The sequence below is a fragment of the Pan troglodytes genome, chromosome 12 (assembly GCF_028858775.2).
Source record: "Pan troglodytes isolate AG18354 chromosome 12, NHGRI_mPanTro3-v2.0_pri, whole genome shotgun sequence".
Lineage (NCBI taxonomy): Eukaryota > Metazoa > Chordata > Mammalia > Primates > Hominidae > Pan > Pan troglodytes.
The window spans coordinates 42,124,793-42,143,624 of NC_072410.2; the positions used below are offsets into that span (position 1 = coordinate 42,124,793).

General features: G+C 35.4%; 1 protein-coding gene across 9 annotated transcripts in view; it reads right to left on the reverse strand.

The window, feature by feature from the left end:
* The window catches only part of CTNNA2 (catenin alpha 2), a 1,472,650-nt gene that overhangs the window by 37,682 nt on the left and 1,416,136 nt on the right, over positions 1-18,832 (reverse strand). For 8 of the 9 annotated variants that reach the window (XM_054678551.2, XM_016948863.3, XM_016948860.3 and 5 more), the window contains 2 exons: positions 7,063-7,168; positions 2,747-2,881 (listed from right to left, as the gene is read on the reverse strand). In XM_054678551.2, the coding sequence (XP_054534526.1) occupies positions 2,747-2,881; positions 7,063-7,168 (241 nt within the window). The remainder of the gene's footprint in view (positions 1-2,746; positions 2,882-7,062; positions 7,169-18,832) is intronic. The other variant, XM_016948864.3, reaches the window with a different exon arrangement.

Here is an 18,832-nt window from a genome sequence, read left to right on the forward strand (position 1 = left end):
TTTAATAAGAATGTCACTTTTTGGTTGAGACAGGTTTAAGCCAATGACAAAAAAAAACCTAATTGCCAGGTAGGAAACCAATGGTATTTCTTAGATAGCAGTTGTGTGGATGAGCATACACAGAAACACATCCTGGACTGCTTTATTTCTCCAGATCGCCGTCATGATGCCTGGAGAGCTTTTGTATCCATTCTCCTCCGTGACCTGTTGAATTATCTGTCCCCACCTCTCAAGCCAAAAGCAGACACAACACAAGAGGCCTTTCTCAGTTTGTATACATAGAATCACATAAAACAAAAACACGCTGACATAAGACACAATTGTGCATTTTGCTTAACATATGTTCATCATGCCAGCATAAGACTAAAAACGCGGCTCTCTGTTTTGACATCAAAATCATTTTTCCTGGCAAAATGGAAATAATATGTCCAAATCTCTTCTGTTTGGGTAGAGAGGTTGACTTCTAACAAATGTAACTTTCCTGGGGGCTTTCATATATTTCAGAGAAGCCGTGGCTTTGAATCCCATGTGTATAAACACAGGGAAAAAAGAAAGAAGATTTAGGTATTTCTTTTTGGATTGTACATTAAACTATGATGGCTTCTTCTGAAAAAAAACAGCAACTTTGCCATGCCACATGACAGAATAAATGGGTGTAATTTTCTTGGCAAAATCATTGAAAATGTGTGTGTATGGGGTCTCACATTCTTGACTCTTTCAGAACTTTGAAAGCAGTCATTTGTGGCTATTTTGCACAGTGAGCATATTCATTTTTTTTTCTCCATTGGCCATCAGTGAAGGAGCATGAAGAATAAGATGGAGGCAGAATTGGCAAAGACAGCAGACTATAGATGTAGGTGTGGCACCAAACAGCAATCAAGCTTGGAATAAATCATGAGGAAGCCAAGAGCAGGCCCATGACAGAGCATATATAGCAAATTTTTATAATGCATTTGCCTCAGAATAATTATCAAGTTGAACAACATTCTTCTAAAAGAAGCCTTCTCCCATGCAAGGATTTATGAACTTTGCCAACAAGACTCAAAGAAGGGAACAGGCTTCTTGATGGTGTTCCCAATCTCAAACACCTCTATAAAAGCCAACAGTGCAAGTGATAAAAGCCAGTGATGGTTTGGACTACATCTAAATGAGGAAAAGACAATGGAAATGAAGCTTTGGAGGCAGTGACAAACAATGGGTACTGAGAGGATGATGGAGAGCGGCTCTGCTAGTAAAAATTGCCCAGATGAGGTTGTGGAGTCTGAGATCCACAAAGATGCTTTGCGCATCCACGTAAATAATAAGATTGGAAAGTAACAAATGAAAGCACACAAGGCAAGCTGAACAAAAAGCACTCAGTTCCACAGGGGCTATATACAGATGGACATGAAAGCTGAGTGGTATGGGAAACTATACCATCAAGGCTGAAGATAAGAAAGGCAGCAAGGAAGATGCAATGATTTGATCACTTCTTGGCGAGAGAATCTTGGTAATTACCAGCTTGGCAGAAAGGACACATTGCAAGACAGATTGCTCTTGGTTGTTGAAGAATGTTGAAGCAGGATCATTTTGGAAATGCAAAGAGGTGACTGTGCTTTGGGAAGAGGCACAAAATAGCCAATTTACTGGGATCTAGGTGGGACTGCATGAAACAGGCTTTCCAGATGGTGTCTCTATGCAAGCCAGATCAGTTCTTTTCCCAGCTATGTTTTATGCAACTCAAACAATATGGGAACAAAAACAGGTGGGTTCAAGAATGATTTGTTCACATGTTTTTACCAAATGGCCAAACTTCTAAATTTCCAAAAATGGCTTCAGGAAGAACTGAGCTTTGTGACTAGTCTGATTTTCATAAGGTATTCACCACGCTGATAATATTACGTGCCTGGTAATTACTCACTTGAAATGGTAGCATCATCATGTCTGACTGGGAAAAGAACTAAGGTGTCAGAGCCACATTTCTGGACTTGCAAATAATTTGCAACAAATGGCACCCTGTGTTGAGAGAAAGGGGTTGAGGGAGGAGAAGAAGCCAAGGTGAAGAACCTCAACACATATTTGGAAATCTTGCCAAGAAATTGTGATTCTTCTAAATATTCATTGAAGTTATTTCTATGCATTTGCTAAAAATGGACTAGATAATTATATTTTCATGAGAAAGGAAACACTGGAGTGATTGAGCAAAGAATATATAATTGTTAGTGTTCGACAATTATGTTAGTTTTTGGCAACAGCACATCAACCTGTATTCAATTCAAACATCTTCTGGCTTTCAAGGGTTACTGATAACCTAGTATGCATTGGAACCTGATGAATGAATTCCTATTGTTTTCATCATCTCTAACATGTGAACACAATCCACACATAGAGAGGCTGGCTCCTGAACAGAGAATGAAAATTACTAGGACTAACAGAAGGAAGTAGACTCACAATGAGTAAATATACAAAAGCCCCAAATAATTATAATAGTCACAGCTTGGCAATGAGTTTCCAGACTACAAAATTAGTTTTCTTGTGAAGAATGGAGATTTTACAAGGCTAGAATAAACACAGGGTAATTGGAAAATCAAATTGCTCTTTGTGAGTTATTGTAAGGTCTGGAATAATGGTGATAACATTTATTTTAAAAAATCCCTCCCTATAAATCACTGTAGTTTGGTGTTTTTAGCAGTACTGTTGCCAAGAATGTTTGCCTTGGAAGTGCAACGGTGGGAATTTTACATTGTGAAGCCCAAGTCCAGCTTACCCCTGACACAATGAGCTCTCCTCCCAGATTCTGCACTTCTGCCTTCACCTTGCTGCAGATATTAAGCTGATGGCAATACAAGGCAATTCGTTGAAGGTAGGCTAATAAATCCTGCTTACATGCTGAATCAGGACACTATAAAACATTAAAAGAGTGATCTTGATTAGTAAGTACTCTTCAGTTTCTAACATTTGTTATAGAAAAGCTGCAGGAAGAAAAGTTTTCAGTGTCATATACCTTAATTACATTCATTTAACTTAACTTTTTCACAGTGCATTTTAGAAAGGCCACAGACTGTAGTTTAGAATGGTTGGCTCTACTTTAATAAAATTTTATCAGAAGAAAATTGAAGATATTCCAGAAAGTCTTATCGGGACTTCTTTACATGTTTATGAGTATTTTTACCTCCTGTCTTCTAAACTCTAAAGAAACCTAAATATTTTACAGTTTTCTTCAACTTTCACTATGTGAAATGTTATTTTAATGCAGAGGACCAAAGGATGCTAAAAGTAAATCATTTTGTGTGGCACTCTCTGCCAAGCATAAGGGACAGTTTCAATCCAGTTAGTTGGGGGAAGAAAATCAATTTGTTTCCTTTGTTCTCTAATAAATGTATCATTCACTTATAAAAAATCTATTACATTTTTTGGAATTTAATATTTATCAAAATGTAAGCAACATAATAACCTGCCTTTAAATGAGAGACTGAAATGGTTCATGACTACTGTAAGAAAAACAGATTTGACAGAATGTATCTGAAGCCAGCTGAAAGAAGTTCATAAGAGTAGCAACAGAGTCCTTTGATGGACGCACCGGAGTCAACTCTGGCTAAGGAGTTTGGATTTTCATTATGACCGAAGTAGGTGGGTGTCCATCAAGCACACACAGAGCTTGGCTGAACACTTCTAGAGACATTGACATGACTCCTGAAAACATTTCTGAGGCTTCATTGCCAATGGCTACCGAGGAATTGAGATGCCTATATATTTCTTTTGCTATCAAAGGTTCAGCTTGAGCTACTTCCAGGCCATTTAATTGTTCTGTATCAATTTGGTACTTGTAAAGGACATAAAATCACCAGATCCTTAATACTATAAGAAATAAGTACCTACAGCCAGAACTGAAGTATCTTATTTAGAATGAGAGGATGGAAGAAAGACTCTGAGCTAAGTTTCCCTCAAGCTCAAGAAAGGAAATTCTTTTATCAATACTGTAAAGCCAGTGATTACATATAACCATCTATTGAATAAATGATAAAGGGATATTTTTTATATTTAACACTTACCATTGTGGTATTTTTTCACTAACTGCATTTATCAAGAAAGAATTCCACAGAGACTGTTTTTAGCTTCTTACAAGTACTTCATACTGTAATATTTATCCTACTCTAGGGACCCATACACGGAAAGGGATTAACTTTAAAATGATATCTCCCCAGAGGGCTGACAAGGCTTTTGATACAAATACCTTGCAGCAAATTAAACTGAAAGTTCTATCCCAATGGAACAGTAATTAAAAATGCAACAGTCCATAAAAAGTTTATATGGCACGCATATCTCAAATCTTTATAAAATATTTTCCGGCAAAATAAATGTAACCAATCCAGTCCTTGATAATACTCATTCTATTCTATTATTTAAACAAAAGCAGTTAAAATACACATTTAAAAAGGCATGATGAATCAAGGAAAATAACTCCTAAATCATGGAAATAGGTGCAGAATTTGATAACTTTTTTTCTGAAGATTTCTTTATCAAAAATTGCAAGTTATTTCACAGCTAATGACAATACTAATGCCACAAAGAGGATTAGGTTTAAACTTAATCTGTTTATTTTGAGTCACTGTGAAATAGTAGCATTTAAATACTCTGTCACTGAATCTCAAAATAAATGTAGTATCCTGGGGTGTGTGTGTGTGTGTGTGTGTGTGTGTTTGATGTGTTTTTCACATATCAACTGTTTTGAGTTATGCTTTAGGTTGCATAGTTGAAAATAAAAGCCCAAAAAGGTAAAATCAAAAACAAAAGTCACAACCAAAACTATTGAACTTGAAGGGCCTAAAGATGCCGAGAAATACTTTTGACCATTGAGATTTAAAGTATAATGAAACAGCCATTCAAACTCCGCTCATTTTCACTCCCAAGAAGTCCTTCCTAACAAATTGGTGGATGGCCAATTTCTGGTCACTCTACACATCCCAACTCTTCTCAACATCTGCAGAAAAAGAATGTGGCCTTTTCTAGTTGGTAATTTTTTTGTATGCATATTTTCAAGTAAATTCATTGTCTCTTCCCTCCTCTACATGAACTTTCTGGAATACTTATGGAAGTCTGTCAAAAAAAAACCCTCAGTTTATGCTGTGAAGCCTCATGGTTGATATTGCCCTGAAATTAGGCAATAGCAATGGGTTAACACTCAACACCTACAAATTGTGAGCAGTTCTCAAATTCTCATAGTACTTGAGTTATCTCAACCAATAAGCATTTCTCCAAAAGTCAAAAGTTAAAAAATTTTCTTGGATTAGCCATCTTAAATGTAAAATAAAATTAAAATGAGAATTCGTTGACTCTTGACTCTTAAGTGCAATCCTGATAGTAAAATCATGTGGGGTTTTGTTTGTTTTGTTTTTTCAGCCTTTAAAGGTGTGTGAATTTGGTATGGACTTGAATGAAGGATGTTAGAGCCTGGGATGCTGAGGCAGTAAGTATTTAGAGGAGCAACCCTTATATATAGGAATGAGGGAGGAAAACTACAATAAGCAACACAAAGACTCAAAAATCATCAGATCATCAGAGACTAGAGCCATATATGGAGAAGGATGCAATTCTCTTTCAGTATCTCCAGCTTGCATCAATGTACTGCAGTATACTAGGCAAATTCATGTTAATATTTCCATGTAGATAGTAGCATATATAATATTTTATTTCCAAAACTTATATTTTGTGATACAATCCATCCAAAGTGGTTCAAACTGTAAATCACTATTGCTTATAGGGATAATTGTTAGTTACCTGGAAAAGTCTACTACCTAAAAGCACTGTTCAAAGAAATGGACCATAATTGCAACAAAACATTTAGAACAGGATTTTAAAGTTCCAATTCAAGCCAAATAAAATGAAAAGTATGGAAATAAACATTCAAGGTGAGAACTCTTTTAATGTATATCCTAGTTTGGTTTGAAAGCATTAAGAGATACTCTGGGGACTGTGGTGGGGAGGGGGGAGGGGGGAGGGATAGCATTGGGAGATATACCTAATGCTAGATGACGAGTTAGTGGGTGCAGCGCACCAGCATGGCACATGAATACATAAGTAACTAACCTGCACAATGTGCACATGTACCCTAAAACTTAAAGTATAATTAAAAAAAAAAAAAAAAAAAAGAGATACTCTGAGAATTTCATTTATCTCTGATGCCTCTGAGTCTGGGTTAGAATAAAGCTGAAATCTGAAGGTTCTTGATCATGTGGAATAATCCCATTTATGGTGGAGCATAAGTTATTATGAAGAATATCATTAGAGTGAGAGCCATATTAAATAAGAAAAGGTGAAGTTCTAGTTTCTTATTTCTACATTTAAAAACATGATGTTCTCCCAGATTCCGCAACCTGTTTCTGCCCTTTGGTCTCCAAATGCCCCTGACTGTCCTACCCCCAGTTTCCATTCTAGTCCTGGTAGAGTCCGCGACAACTTTTTAAAGAAACCATCAAATCATGACCCATCACATCCCTAAAGCTCTGCTAATTCAGTTCCCTGACCACAAGGCAGGTTGCTCTTTTCTCTCCTTTATTCATTCTGTCAGGCAGTTAAAATGTGCAACCTAAATTTCCTGGGGGCAACAGAAAAAAAAAGTAAAGCAATAATAAATATATATTTTTTAAATGTGATAAGCACCATGAAGTAAACAAAAGAGGGCATTAGGTAGGAATCTCTGAAAATATATTTAAACCAAGAGCCTAACAATGAAAATTTAAAAACCTGCTTTTCCCCCCTTCATTATGCAGTATAGTTGCCTTTCTGAATGGGGAAGGCTGGGACAATCCGTGACTCTTCAGGGGCTGATGTCTCCTAAGTAGTATGTTCTTCTTTCTCAAGGAATTTTGGTCAGAAGCCTTAGCATTCTCTCCTGAGCTAAATCTACGTTTGCCACCAGCACAGTGTCAGGAGAGGCAGATACCAGTGTGTAAAATATCAGTGATCCTCCCCTCTGATTCATTCTTCAGAGGCATTTTATAGGGTGCGTAAAACTAGTTACAAAACCCAAGTGCTAATTAATGACTCCACTCAGCATGTGCCCACCCTTCCCTCTTCTATTACCTGATCAGCCACAGCACGAGCTAATTTGTCCATTCTAGAACCTGCTTCGGCAATTTTCTTGGCAGCATTAATGACATCAGATGTATTTTTCAATGGGCCTTTGCCTCTGAAACAACATATACAACATAATTAGAAATCCACTTAATGACGGGAAAGAGACCAACCTACCATATCCTTTGTCCAGGAGTCTAGTGTTGTATTTTATTTGGCACTGGCCACATTAGTTGAATTTTGAATATTTTCCTGCTTAACTCCAGTTTCTATATTAGTAGTCGTTTTTGGAAATATTTTCCCATATTTTTATGTGCATGTTCACATTTTATCTTTTACATTAAGTTCTATATTTCTCAACAATGGCCAGTTATAAAAGATCATCACAAGAGAAATGAAAATTTTATAGTTGCTTACCGTGTACCAAAAGCTGTTGTACAGACTACCTCATTCTGACTTTATAACAACTCTACAAAGTAGGTATCATCACTCCCATTTAGAAAATAAAATGAGCCCAAAATGATCTAGTAACTTATCCAAGCTTATACAGGTCATAAGTAAAAAATTCAAAATTTTAAGCAGACTCTAGCCAAAATAAATGCATATGCATTATCTTCCTACTCATGTCCAGCATATTTATATTCTATTATTTAAATTTTAAGTCCAGTTTGGCACTTTGAGAAGCAATTATCTCTTGCACATAACTGGCAACTGTTTGGCCAGAATTTCAGAGTTTTGTTGGCCTGTGTGCTTCTGATACTGATTTATGAAAGAACGTACAAAGCACTGAGTGACAGTAAATGTTTTTGTGCTTCCAAACCATCATCCTAATATTTTCATATAAGGTTTGCAATTAGGTGAAGTGTTTAATATTATATGTCTTTTAAATATTTATTATAAGGGAAATGGAAATTATGCTGCATCATAAATCTTTAAACAAAATATAGCATGTAATAACTTTTCTTTCCCTTATTGTGAGAGGTAAAGAATAAATTATGTTTATCATTTTTAGCATCGTTAATTAACCTGGTCTCTTTATGTGCATAAAAATCAATGTGTTTTTTAAGGCTGGAAGATTACATTCCTGTAGTTAGAAATGTGGTGAGCTGTACAGAAAAACTATTCAGAAGGGATTTATTCAGACCGTGTAGGGTTATACAGAGAGGGCAATGATTGCTATTGTTACATAATAACATTTTATAAAATAGAAGACAAAATGTCTTTCAGTAAACTAATGTAAATGAATGGTATTTTGTTCCATTTCTCTACTAATTCACCTTCTTGGATTTTTCTACATTAGTCAGTATAAGTTAAATATACTGGGTTTCTATTGATGTTTAAATACAGAGACAGACACACAACTTAAGGTATTTCATTTTGTTGTAGTGACGTTAACTCTTCCACAAAGTACTTTGATTTTGCAGTTGCTACTTAGATTTTAAAATGTAGACAGTAATTTCACTTGTGAATTTTATGTAATATGGATGAGTTAAAGATTCTGTGACAATCTGTTTGCTATTCCCTAACATATTTTTATTAGCGCAAAATAAATGGTTTTTATTTTTTAAGGAACACTTGGATACAGAATCTGTCAATGTTTAATAATATTCTCATTATTGCATATTTCTTTGTAACTTCTAGACCTTAGAAAATCTATTTTCTGATGTTTACTCTGACATAATATTTGTTTTAACTTCATCTTAACCCATTCAATAAGACTGCATTCTGTTTGATTCTGCATTGCTAACAATTGTGTATTTCAACAATTTCAAAGGATCTTGGAAAATGCTTCCTCGTGAACGTTCCATAATAACTTCCACCAGCTGATTGATTCTGACAAAATGTTCCAAGTTAATGAAGAATGTCTATATAGATCCTGAATCTGCTTGATGCTCAGGCCCCCATATTGTAGACAAAGAATGAAAAGCAGCATGTCTTTTTGATTACACCGGAGACTACAGTTCATAGACTTACTAGTATGTTAGGAAAAAAAAAGTTTGAGACTTTAGAATTCATGTTGTAGACTCAGTTCAAATTACTGGAGTGGCAACATGGGTATGAGGGTATATTTCATAAAATTAGAGAGCAAAATAGAAGTTCTGAGGTCAAATATTTTCTCATTTTCCAGTTGGGGAAGCTGAAATCTAGGGAGGAAGACAAAGTAACATGCCCAAATGACACTGCTACGCACAGAGAGAAACAGGATGGAAGTCTGTGTGTCCTGAATCACAATTTAGTACACTTTTTTTCTAAATATGATTCATTCTTAACAGCTAAGGTAACGTGCTCAGAGAAAAACAAGTAGCCTTAACTACATACATTAATACACACGAAGTTACAAAAAACACTAAATAGATGGCTCAAGAATTCAGAAAGAAGAGGTTGGAAAAAAACTAATAAAATTACAAACAGAGATTAATGTGTCAGAAAACAAAACACTAGAAATTATGAATAAATCCTAAAACTAGCTCTAAACCAAAAAGATATAGAAAATATATTTAGAATGCTATCAAGAAAAAATAGGAGAAAAATATCCAAAAGTAAAAAAGATAAGACAGCAATAACCTTAGAAAACAAAAAAATGTATCACAAAGCTGCTTTCTCAAATATATGTAAGTAAATGTGAAAACAGATGAAATAAGTTTCTAGGAGAAAAATGTAATAAATTATCAAAACAGACCAGAAAGGAGATTCTGAAAAATCAAAACAGTCTGATTTCCATGGAAGAAACAAAGTTGTCAGATAGAACTCATCAAAAAAAAAAAAAAAAAAGAAAAAAGAAAAAAGTCAGTAAATCCAGGTGGTTTCTTACAGGAGTTAACTAAACCTTTAAAGAGAAGATAATCTCAATGCTATTTAAACTCTTCCAGAATATCAGAAGGAAAGTAATTTCATTCAGTTACATAATATTGATATTCCCAGAAGCAACTAAAACAAAACTATTTAAAGATGCTCACTTAGGTGGTACACACACACACAAAAAAGAAGAAAAAACCCAAAGAAATGACAGAATTGACATGAGTGCTGGAGTAGGCTTATACAACGAGAATTATTTGTTAGGTTTTTAGGAACTGGGCAAGCCAGTTGAAATGTTGGGAGCTTGAAATCTGCCATAATGGGAATATTTACTTCCTGGACATCAGCAAATGCTACAAAGTTCAGGGCTTTTTCCCCTGTAGACCGTCATCAGATCTTGAAAAAGCTCAAGGTAATAGTTACAACTAGTCGAGAATAAAGGTATTGGGACTTAGAAAAGGTTTATGAAGGTTTCTTGAGCTGGGTGATAGTTGTACAAGTTACTTTAATTAAAGTCGTATACTGACAGGTGCCTCACACCCGTAATCCCAGCACTTTGGGAGGCAGAGGCTGGTAGATCACTTACAGGGGCTCAAGACCATCCTATAGTCCCAGCTACTCGGAGGCTGATGTGAGAGGTTTGCTTGAGCCCAGAAGGAGGCAGAAAGTGGCATATTTATTTTTCTGTAGATATGTTCAGTCATTTAGAGGTTAAAATGTACTCACTTTTTCTTGTCAAGCTGATGGTTATTAAAAAATTAATTTTCATTTCTGTTATGACAGAGGAGACTGAGTCTCTTCATCATTTATTGATCATTATTAATGATTTATATATTTTCTCTGAGTTGTCTTTTCAAATCTTTTGCATATGTTTCTATTGACTCTTTTTCTAAATTGCTTATCTAAGCTCTTCAGATATTTTGGATTCCGATCTTTTGTTATACTGCAAATTACTTCTAGTCTTGGTCTATATGTTAGGTTTCTTTTTTTACAGTTTTTAAAATATATATTTTAATTTTATTGTAGTCAAATGTATTCATCATTTACACTACAGTTTGTGCTTTTCATACATTCTTTAAGAAGCTCTTCCTTATCCCAAGGTAATTGAAAATATCCTTCCATTTTATTCTAAAATTTTAAAGTTTCCTTTTTATATTTAGATATTAAATCCACCTACAGTTTATGCCTTTCATGTAGGGTGAGATAGGAATCACACTCTTTATTTTTCCAACCAGTAACCAATTGTCCGTGGACAATACATTGAAAAGTTAATCCTTTCCCAATTTTATTTTTAAATTTTATTCCCTTTTATCTTTAAATTCTGTATAAGTAAATGTATTACTATAAAATATAAACACAGAATGCAAAGATACCCAGAAAAATAACATGAGAAAAACTGTCAACTGCCAAATTCAATTGTCTAAATATTCATAAAAATTTGAACTACTTGGGGTGGGGGGAGGGGGGAGGGATAGCATTAGGAGATATACCTAATGCTAAATGACGAGTTAATGGGTGCAGCACACCAGCACGGCACATGTATACATATGTAAGTAATCGGCACATTGTGCACATGTACCCTAAAACAAAGTATAATAATAATAAAAAATAAAAATTAAAAAAAAAATTTGAACTACTAAAATGCAGTTAAAGTCATGTGTAAAATAAAGAAAATTATTTGAATCATCTGGGAAATCCTGAATATCTCATATGTGGTTCTGAGCATGATGCAACACCCTTCTAAGAAAGTTTCAAGGCCCAGGTTTCTTTAAATGAGCACAAAGTTAGTGACATGACCCAGTTTCCCCACATCATGAACAGAAGAGAAGGGAAATAGAAAAAAAAATAGTTGTGCCATTTCTGGAGGTAGGGGACCAAAGTTACTCATTTCCTTTTGCTTACATAACAGATTGTGTGGCTGCCCTTACTGGTAGCTGAAGAATAACTGTGGAATAATAACCATATCTTTAAAAGAGAAGACCTTGAATTTGGCTTATGTAGCAAGGGTAGCATGTTCTTTTAGTGCTATCATCGCATAGGTTTCAAGTGGATTCTAAAGCTCCTTCAGACATCCGAGTGTCTATAGCAATTTTAACAATTTCTGTAACGATGTTCATTCTATAATTCTGCACTATCCAATATGGAGTCACTAGCCACATGTAATTATAGAACACTTAAAATATGGCTAGTGTGGCTGAGGAACTAAGTTTAATTTTATTTAAGTTTGTCTTCTATTTTTAACTTTTTATTTTGAAATATTACCGATTCTGTGGAAATTCAGAGATATGTATAGAAATGTCCTATTCACTCTTCTCCCAGCCTTTCTCATGTTAATATCTTATATGACTGCAGTACAATAGCAAAACCAGGAAATTGATACCGGTAAAATCCATAGGGAATATTCATCTTTCACTATTTTTTATGCACTTGTGTAAGTATAGCTTCATGTAACTACTACAATTGAGACACAGACCTGTACTATTACCAGAAGTTTCTCTCATACTGTTTATACCGTTTAACCCACCCCTAACATACTCCTAATCATGAATCTCTTCTCCACCTCTACAAGTTTGTTATGTCAGGAATGCCATCTAAATGGAATCATACAGTATGAAATATTTGAGATAACTGTTTTTCACTCAGCATAATTATCTAAAGGTTTATCCAAATCATTGCATGCATTTTTATTGCTGAGTAGTAGTCTGTGGCATAGATGTAACATAGTTTGCTTAACCATTTAACCATTTGCCCAATGAAGGACATTTGAGTAGTTTCCAGTGTGGGACTATTACAAATAAACCTGACGTAAATGTTTATGTATAGGGTTTGGGGTGAATACAAGTTTTTACGTCTCTGGATAAATGTCTGAGAGCAAAATATCTGGGTCATGTAGTAAATCCCTTTTTTAGTTTTTTGAGTTTTTTTTTTTTTTACTTTAAGTTCTACGCTATGTGTGCAGAATGTACAGGTTATGTGTGCAGAATGTACAGAATGTACAGGTTACATAGGTTTATATGTGGCATGGTAGTTTGCAGCACCTATCAACCTGTCATCTAGGTTTTAAGCCCCGCATGTGTTAGGTATTTGTCCTAATGCTCTTCCTTCCCTTGCTCCCCAACCCTTGACAGGCCCCAGTGTGTGTTGTTCCCCTCCCTGTGTCCATGTGTTTTCATTGTTCAATGCCTACTTATGAGTGAGAACATGTGGTGTTTTTTTGTTCCTTTGTTAGTTTGCTGAGAATGATGGCTTCCAGCTTCATCCATGTCCCTGCAATTAATATGATCTCATTCTTCTTTATGGCTGGATACTATTCCATGGTGTATATGTGCCAGATTTTCTTTATCCAGTCTATCATTGATGGGCATTTGAGTTGGTTCCAAGTCGATGCTATTGTAAATAGTGCTGCAATAAACATACATATGCATGTGTCTTTGTAGTAGGATGATTTATAATCCTTTGGGTATATGTCCAGTAATGGTATTATTTCTGGGTCTAGATCTTTGAGTAATCGCCACACTGTCTTCCACAATGGTTCAACTAATTTACACTCCCACCAACAGTGTAAAAACATTCCTATTTCACCACAGCCTTGCCAGCATCTATTGTTTCCTGACTTTTTAATGATCGCCATTCTGACTGGCATGAGATGGTATCTCATTGTGGTTTTGAATTGCATTTCTCTAATGATCAGTGATGATGAGCTTTTTTTATGTTTGTTGGCCACATAAATGTCTTCTTTTGACAAGTGTCTGTTCATATCCTTTGCCCACTTTTTGAAGGTGGTGTTTTTTTTCTTGTAAATGTGTTTAAGTTTCTTGTAGATTCTGGATATTAGACCCTTGTCAGATGGGTAATTTATAAAAAATTTATCCCATTCTGTAGGTTGCCTGTTCACTCTGATGCTAGTTTCTTTTGCTGTGGAGAAGCTCTTTAGATTAATTCGATCCCATTTGTCAATTTTGGTTTTTGTTACAATTGCTTTTGGTGTTTTAGTCATGAAGTCTTTGCCCACGCCTATGTCCTGAATAGTTGTGCCTAGGTTTTCTTCTAGGGTTTTTGTTTGTTTGTTTGGTTGGTTTTGGGTTTTACATTTAAGTCTGTAGTCCATGTTGAGTTAATTTTTGTATAAGGTGTAAGGAAGGGATCCAGTTTCAGTTTTCTGCATATGGCTAGCCAGTTTTCCCAGCACCCATTTATTAAATAGGGAATCCTTTCCACATTGCTTGTTTTTGTCTGGTTTGTCAAAGATCAGATGGTTGTCGAGGCCGATATCCCTGATGAACATTGATGCAAAAATCCTCAATTAAATGCTGGCAAACCGAATCCAACAGCACATCAAAAAGCTTATCTACCATGATCAAGTTGAGTTCATCCCTGGGATGCAAGGTTGGTTCAACACAAGCAAATCAATAAATGTAATTAATCACATAAACAGAACCAGTGACAAAAACCATGATTATCTTAATAGAAGCAGAAAAGGCCTTCGATAACATTCAACATCACTTCATGTTGAAAACTCTTAACAAACTAGGCACTGATGGAACATACCTCAAAATAGTGAGAGCTATTTATGAAAAACCCATACCCAATATCAAACTGAATGGGCAAAAGCTGGAAGTATTCCCTTTGAAAATGGACACAAGACAAGGATGCCCTTTCTCATCACTCCTATTCAACATAGTATTGGAAGTTCTGGCCAGGGCAATCAGGCAACAAAAATAAATAAAGTGTATTCAAATAGAAAGAAAAGAAGTCAAATTGTCTCTGTTTACAGATGACATGATTGTGTACTTAGAAAAACCCCTTGTTGGCCTGGTGCGGTGGCTCAGGCCTGTAATCCCAGCACTTTGAGAGGCCAAGGTGGGCAGATCACGAGGTCAGGAGATCAAGACCATTCTGGTGAACACGGTGAAGCCCCGTCTCTACTAAAAATACAAAAATAAATTAGCCGGGCATGGTGGCGGGCACCTGTAGTCCCAGCTACTTGGGAGGCTGAGGCAGGAGAATGGCATGAACCCGGGAGGTGGAGCTTGCAGTGAGCCGAGATCACGCCACTGCACTCCAGCCTGGGCAAGAGAGCAAGACTTCGTCTCAAAAAAAAAAAACAAAAAAAAAACAACCTTGTCTCAGCCCAAAAAAAACTCCTTAAGTCAATAAGCAACTTCAGTAAAGTCTCAGGATACAAAATCAATGTGCAAAAATCACAGGCATTCCTATACATCAACAGTAGACAAGCAGAGAGCCAAATCATGAGTGAACTTCCATTCACAATTACTACAAAGATAATAAAATAACTAGGGATACAACTTATAAGTAATGTGAAGAACCTCTTCTAGGAGAACTACAAACCACTGCTCAAGGAAATAAGAGAGGACACAAACAAATGGAAAAACATGCCATGCTCATGGATAGGAAGAATCAATATTGTGACAATGGCCACACTGCCCAAAGTAATTTATAGATTCAATGCTATTCCCATCAAGCTTCCATTGACTTTCTTCACAGAATTAGAAAAAACTACTTTAAATTTCATATGGAACAAAAAAAGCCTGTATAGCCAAGAAGATCCTAAGCAAAAAGGACAAAGCTGGAGGCATCATGCTACCTGACTTCAAACTAAACTACAAAGCTACAGTAACCAAAACGGCATGGTACTGGTACCAAAACACACATATACACCAATAGAACATAACAGAGACCTCAGAAATAACACCACACATGTTTTTAGCTTTAAAAAAAACTGTCAAACAATGTTTCAGTTTTATTTCATCTTAATGAAAATTTTAAAACCCACCGCTTACTTTATTCATACTCAATGGTGAATAATAAAAGCTTTACCTCTAAGACCAGGATCAAAGCAAGGATGCCTGCTCTTGCCACTCCTATTCAACATAGTACCGGAAATCCCAGCCAGTGCAATCAGGCAAGTTAAAGAACTAAAAGGCATTCAAATTGGAAAGGAAGAAGCAAAATTATCTCTGTTAACAGGTGACATGATCTTACATGTAGAAAATGCTTAAGATTCTTAAAAAAAAGTCCTGGTAAAACTAATAATTGAATTCAGGCAAGTTGCAGGATACAAAATGTTTCTAGACACTAGTAATAAAAAAATCCTAAAAGAAAATGAAGCAAATAACTCCATTTAGAACAGTATCAAAAAAATTAAATGTTTAGGAATAAGCTTAACCAAGGAGTCAGAAGACTTGCATGCTGAAAACTACAGAATATTGTTGAAATTACAAAAATAAATGGAAAGTCATTCAATAAATGTGGATTGGAAGACTTAAGATGTCAATACTACTGAAAGAGATCTACAGATTCACTGTAATCCCTATCAAAACCCAAAGGCATTTTGGCCAAAATTTAAAAATCCATCCTAAAATTCACATGGACTCTCAAGGCAACACAAATAGCCAAAGCAATCTTGAAAAGAACAAAAATTGGAGGCCTCACAATTTCTGATTTTAAAACTTACAATAATCAAAATAGTGTCATACTGGCATACAGACAGACATAGAGACCAATGGAATAGAATGGAGTTCAGAAATAGACCCTTATATATATAAGGTCAAATGATTTTCCACAAAGGTACTAAGATTTTTGCTAAGATTTGGGTCTTGGAAAAGGGCAGTGTTTTCAATAAATGGTGCTGGTAAAACTGGATTATCTACATGCAAAAGCAGCAGCAGTCCTCATGTTATACCTCATTTAAAAATTAACTAAAAATGGATGAAAGACCTAAACATAAGAACTAAAGTATAAAACTCAAAGAAGAAAACACAGGAGAAAACTTCATGACATTGGATTTGGTAATAATTTCTTGGATATGACACCAAAAGTATAAGCAACAAAAGAAAAAAAATAGATGTTGAACTTCAAGATTAAAAACTTGTGTGTGTCAAAGAACACTATCAACAAATAGTGAAAAAGAAACCAATAAAATGAGAGAAAATAGTAATTCTTTATCAGGAATTTGTAATTCCTGATAAGAAATTAATATCCGGAATATACCAAGGACTCCTACAACTCAACAACAAAAAAGCAAACAAACAACCCAACTAAAAAATGGGCAAAAGACTTGGATAGACATTGTTCCAAAGGAGATATACAATGCCAATAAGCATAGGAAAGATGTTCAACATAATTAATCATTAGGGAAATACAAATTAAAACCACCATGAGACACCACTTCACATCCATTAGGATGGCTACTATCAAGAAAAAAACAGAAAACAAGTTTTGGCAAGGATGTGGAGAAATTTGACCATTGTGGAAAAATTTGAACACTTGTGTATTGCTGGTGGGAATGTAAAATGGTGCAGCCACTGTGAAAAATAATATTGTGATTCCTCAAACATTTAAAAGAATTACTATATGATCCTGCAATTCCACTTCTGGGTATACACTTAAAAGAAATGAAAGCAGGAACTTATATACTTATACACTCATGTACAGTGCAGCATTATTCATAATAGCCAAAAGGTAGAAGCAACCCAAGTGCCTATTAAGAGATGAGTGGACAAAGAAAATGTGGGTGGTATATGCATTCAATGGAACATTATTAAACCTTTAAAAGGAAAAGCATTTGAGTATATGCTACAATATATGCATGAACTTTGAAGACATTATGCTATATGAAATAAGCCAGTCACAAAAGGACAAATATTGTGTGACTCAACTTATATGAGATACCTATATTAGTCAAATTCATAGAAATGGAAGGCAGATGGGGAGTTTACATTCAGTAAGTACAGAGTATCTGTTGAGGAAGATGAACACGTTCTGGAGATAGAGGGTGGTAATGGTTGCACAACAGTGTAAATGTACTGAATGCCATAGAAATGCACACTTACAAAGGATTGAGATGGTAAACTTCATGATGTATACCATAATAGAAAAACAATTTAAGTAGTCATATATGGCTAGTGGCTACTGTATTGGACAGCACAAGTCAAAATGAGCTACAGTCATTTAGATAATGTGAGGTGGGGACTGAAACAAGAAACAAATAGCCAACAGCAAAACAAACAAACAAACAAACAAAACGAAAGAAAAAAAAATCACATCCATGAAAGCGTCAGAAGTTTGAGTCCTCCTATCCGTGGAAGACAATATCGACAAGAAGACTGGCCACATTGGTTGTATCTCCCCATTTTAAAATTGCGACCCACAGCCCTTGTGTTTTCCTACCTTAGACCAGATTTTCTATTTTGTGGGTTTTAAAAGATGCTATGGGTAATCTCATGTTCTTAATGCAGGAGCAATCATATTGTCCCATCTGGAGTATGTTTTTAGTTTCCTTGGAAAGAGCATCAAGTCATATAATTATCTCTACTTATATAGATTCTTGAAACATTCTCTCTTTAGGACATAGGTAATTCTGATGCAAAGGTCAGTATCTGGAGTCTTTCCCGTGAAGTGGTCACTCCAAAAAAGAAAGTCAAGGAAAAGTATTACCGCATTACTGCTGTCACATCACCATTTATGAACTAATTCACATTTATTTTGTGAGAAGGTAATAAGTACTAATGTGAAAAATCTATGCCTCAGTATATTCTGAGTTAATATAGTTAGTATTCAAAATTCAAATTCTGAGTTAATCCAACGTATTTTTTATGCCTTCTCAATACCTCTAACATGTTAATACCAAATGTGACTCTCCAATAATGAGATATAGCACATAAAAAGGGTATTTGCAAATGTATCGAACCATAAAAGTCACTTTTCAGAGGCTTCTGAATATGTTTGGGAAATTTTACTAATCAGCTGCATTTCACTAATCAGCTGAAGCAGTATGAAGACAGCACAGTAGAACAGCTGAGTGAATCTGGGGAATTTCGAGAACTCAGGTGGAACTACAGAATCACAAGTTGAACTATTCCAGGTACTTTTTGGAATAGGTTGTAAGGTCAGATGTTAAACATGTACAAAATTAGGACAGAAGCCTAAAGGTCAAGAAAGGTAGGCCTTGGAGAGCAAACAC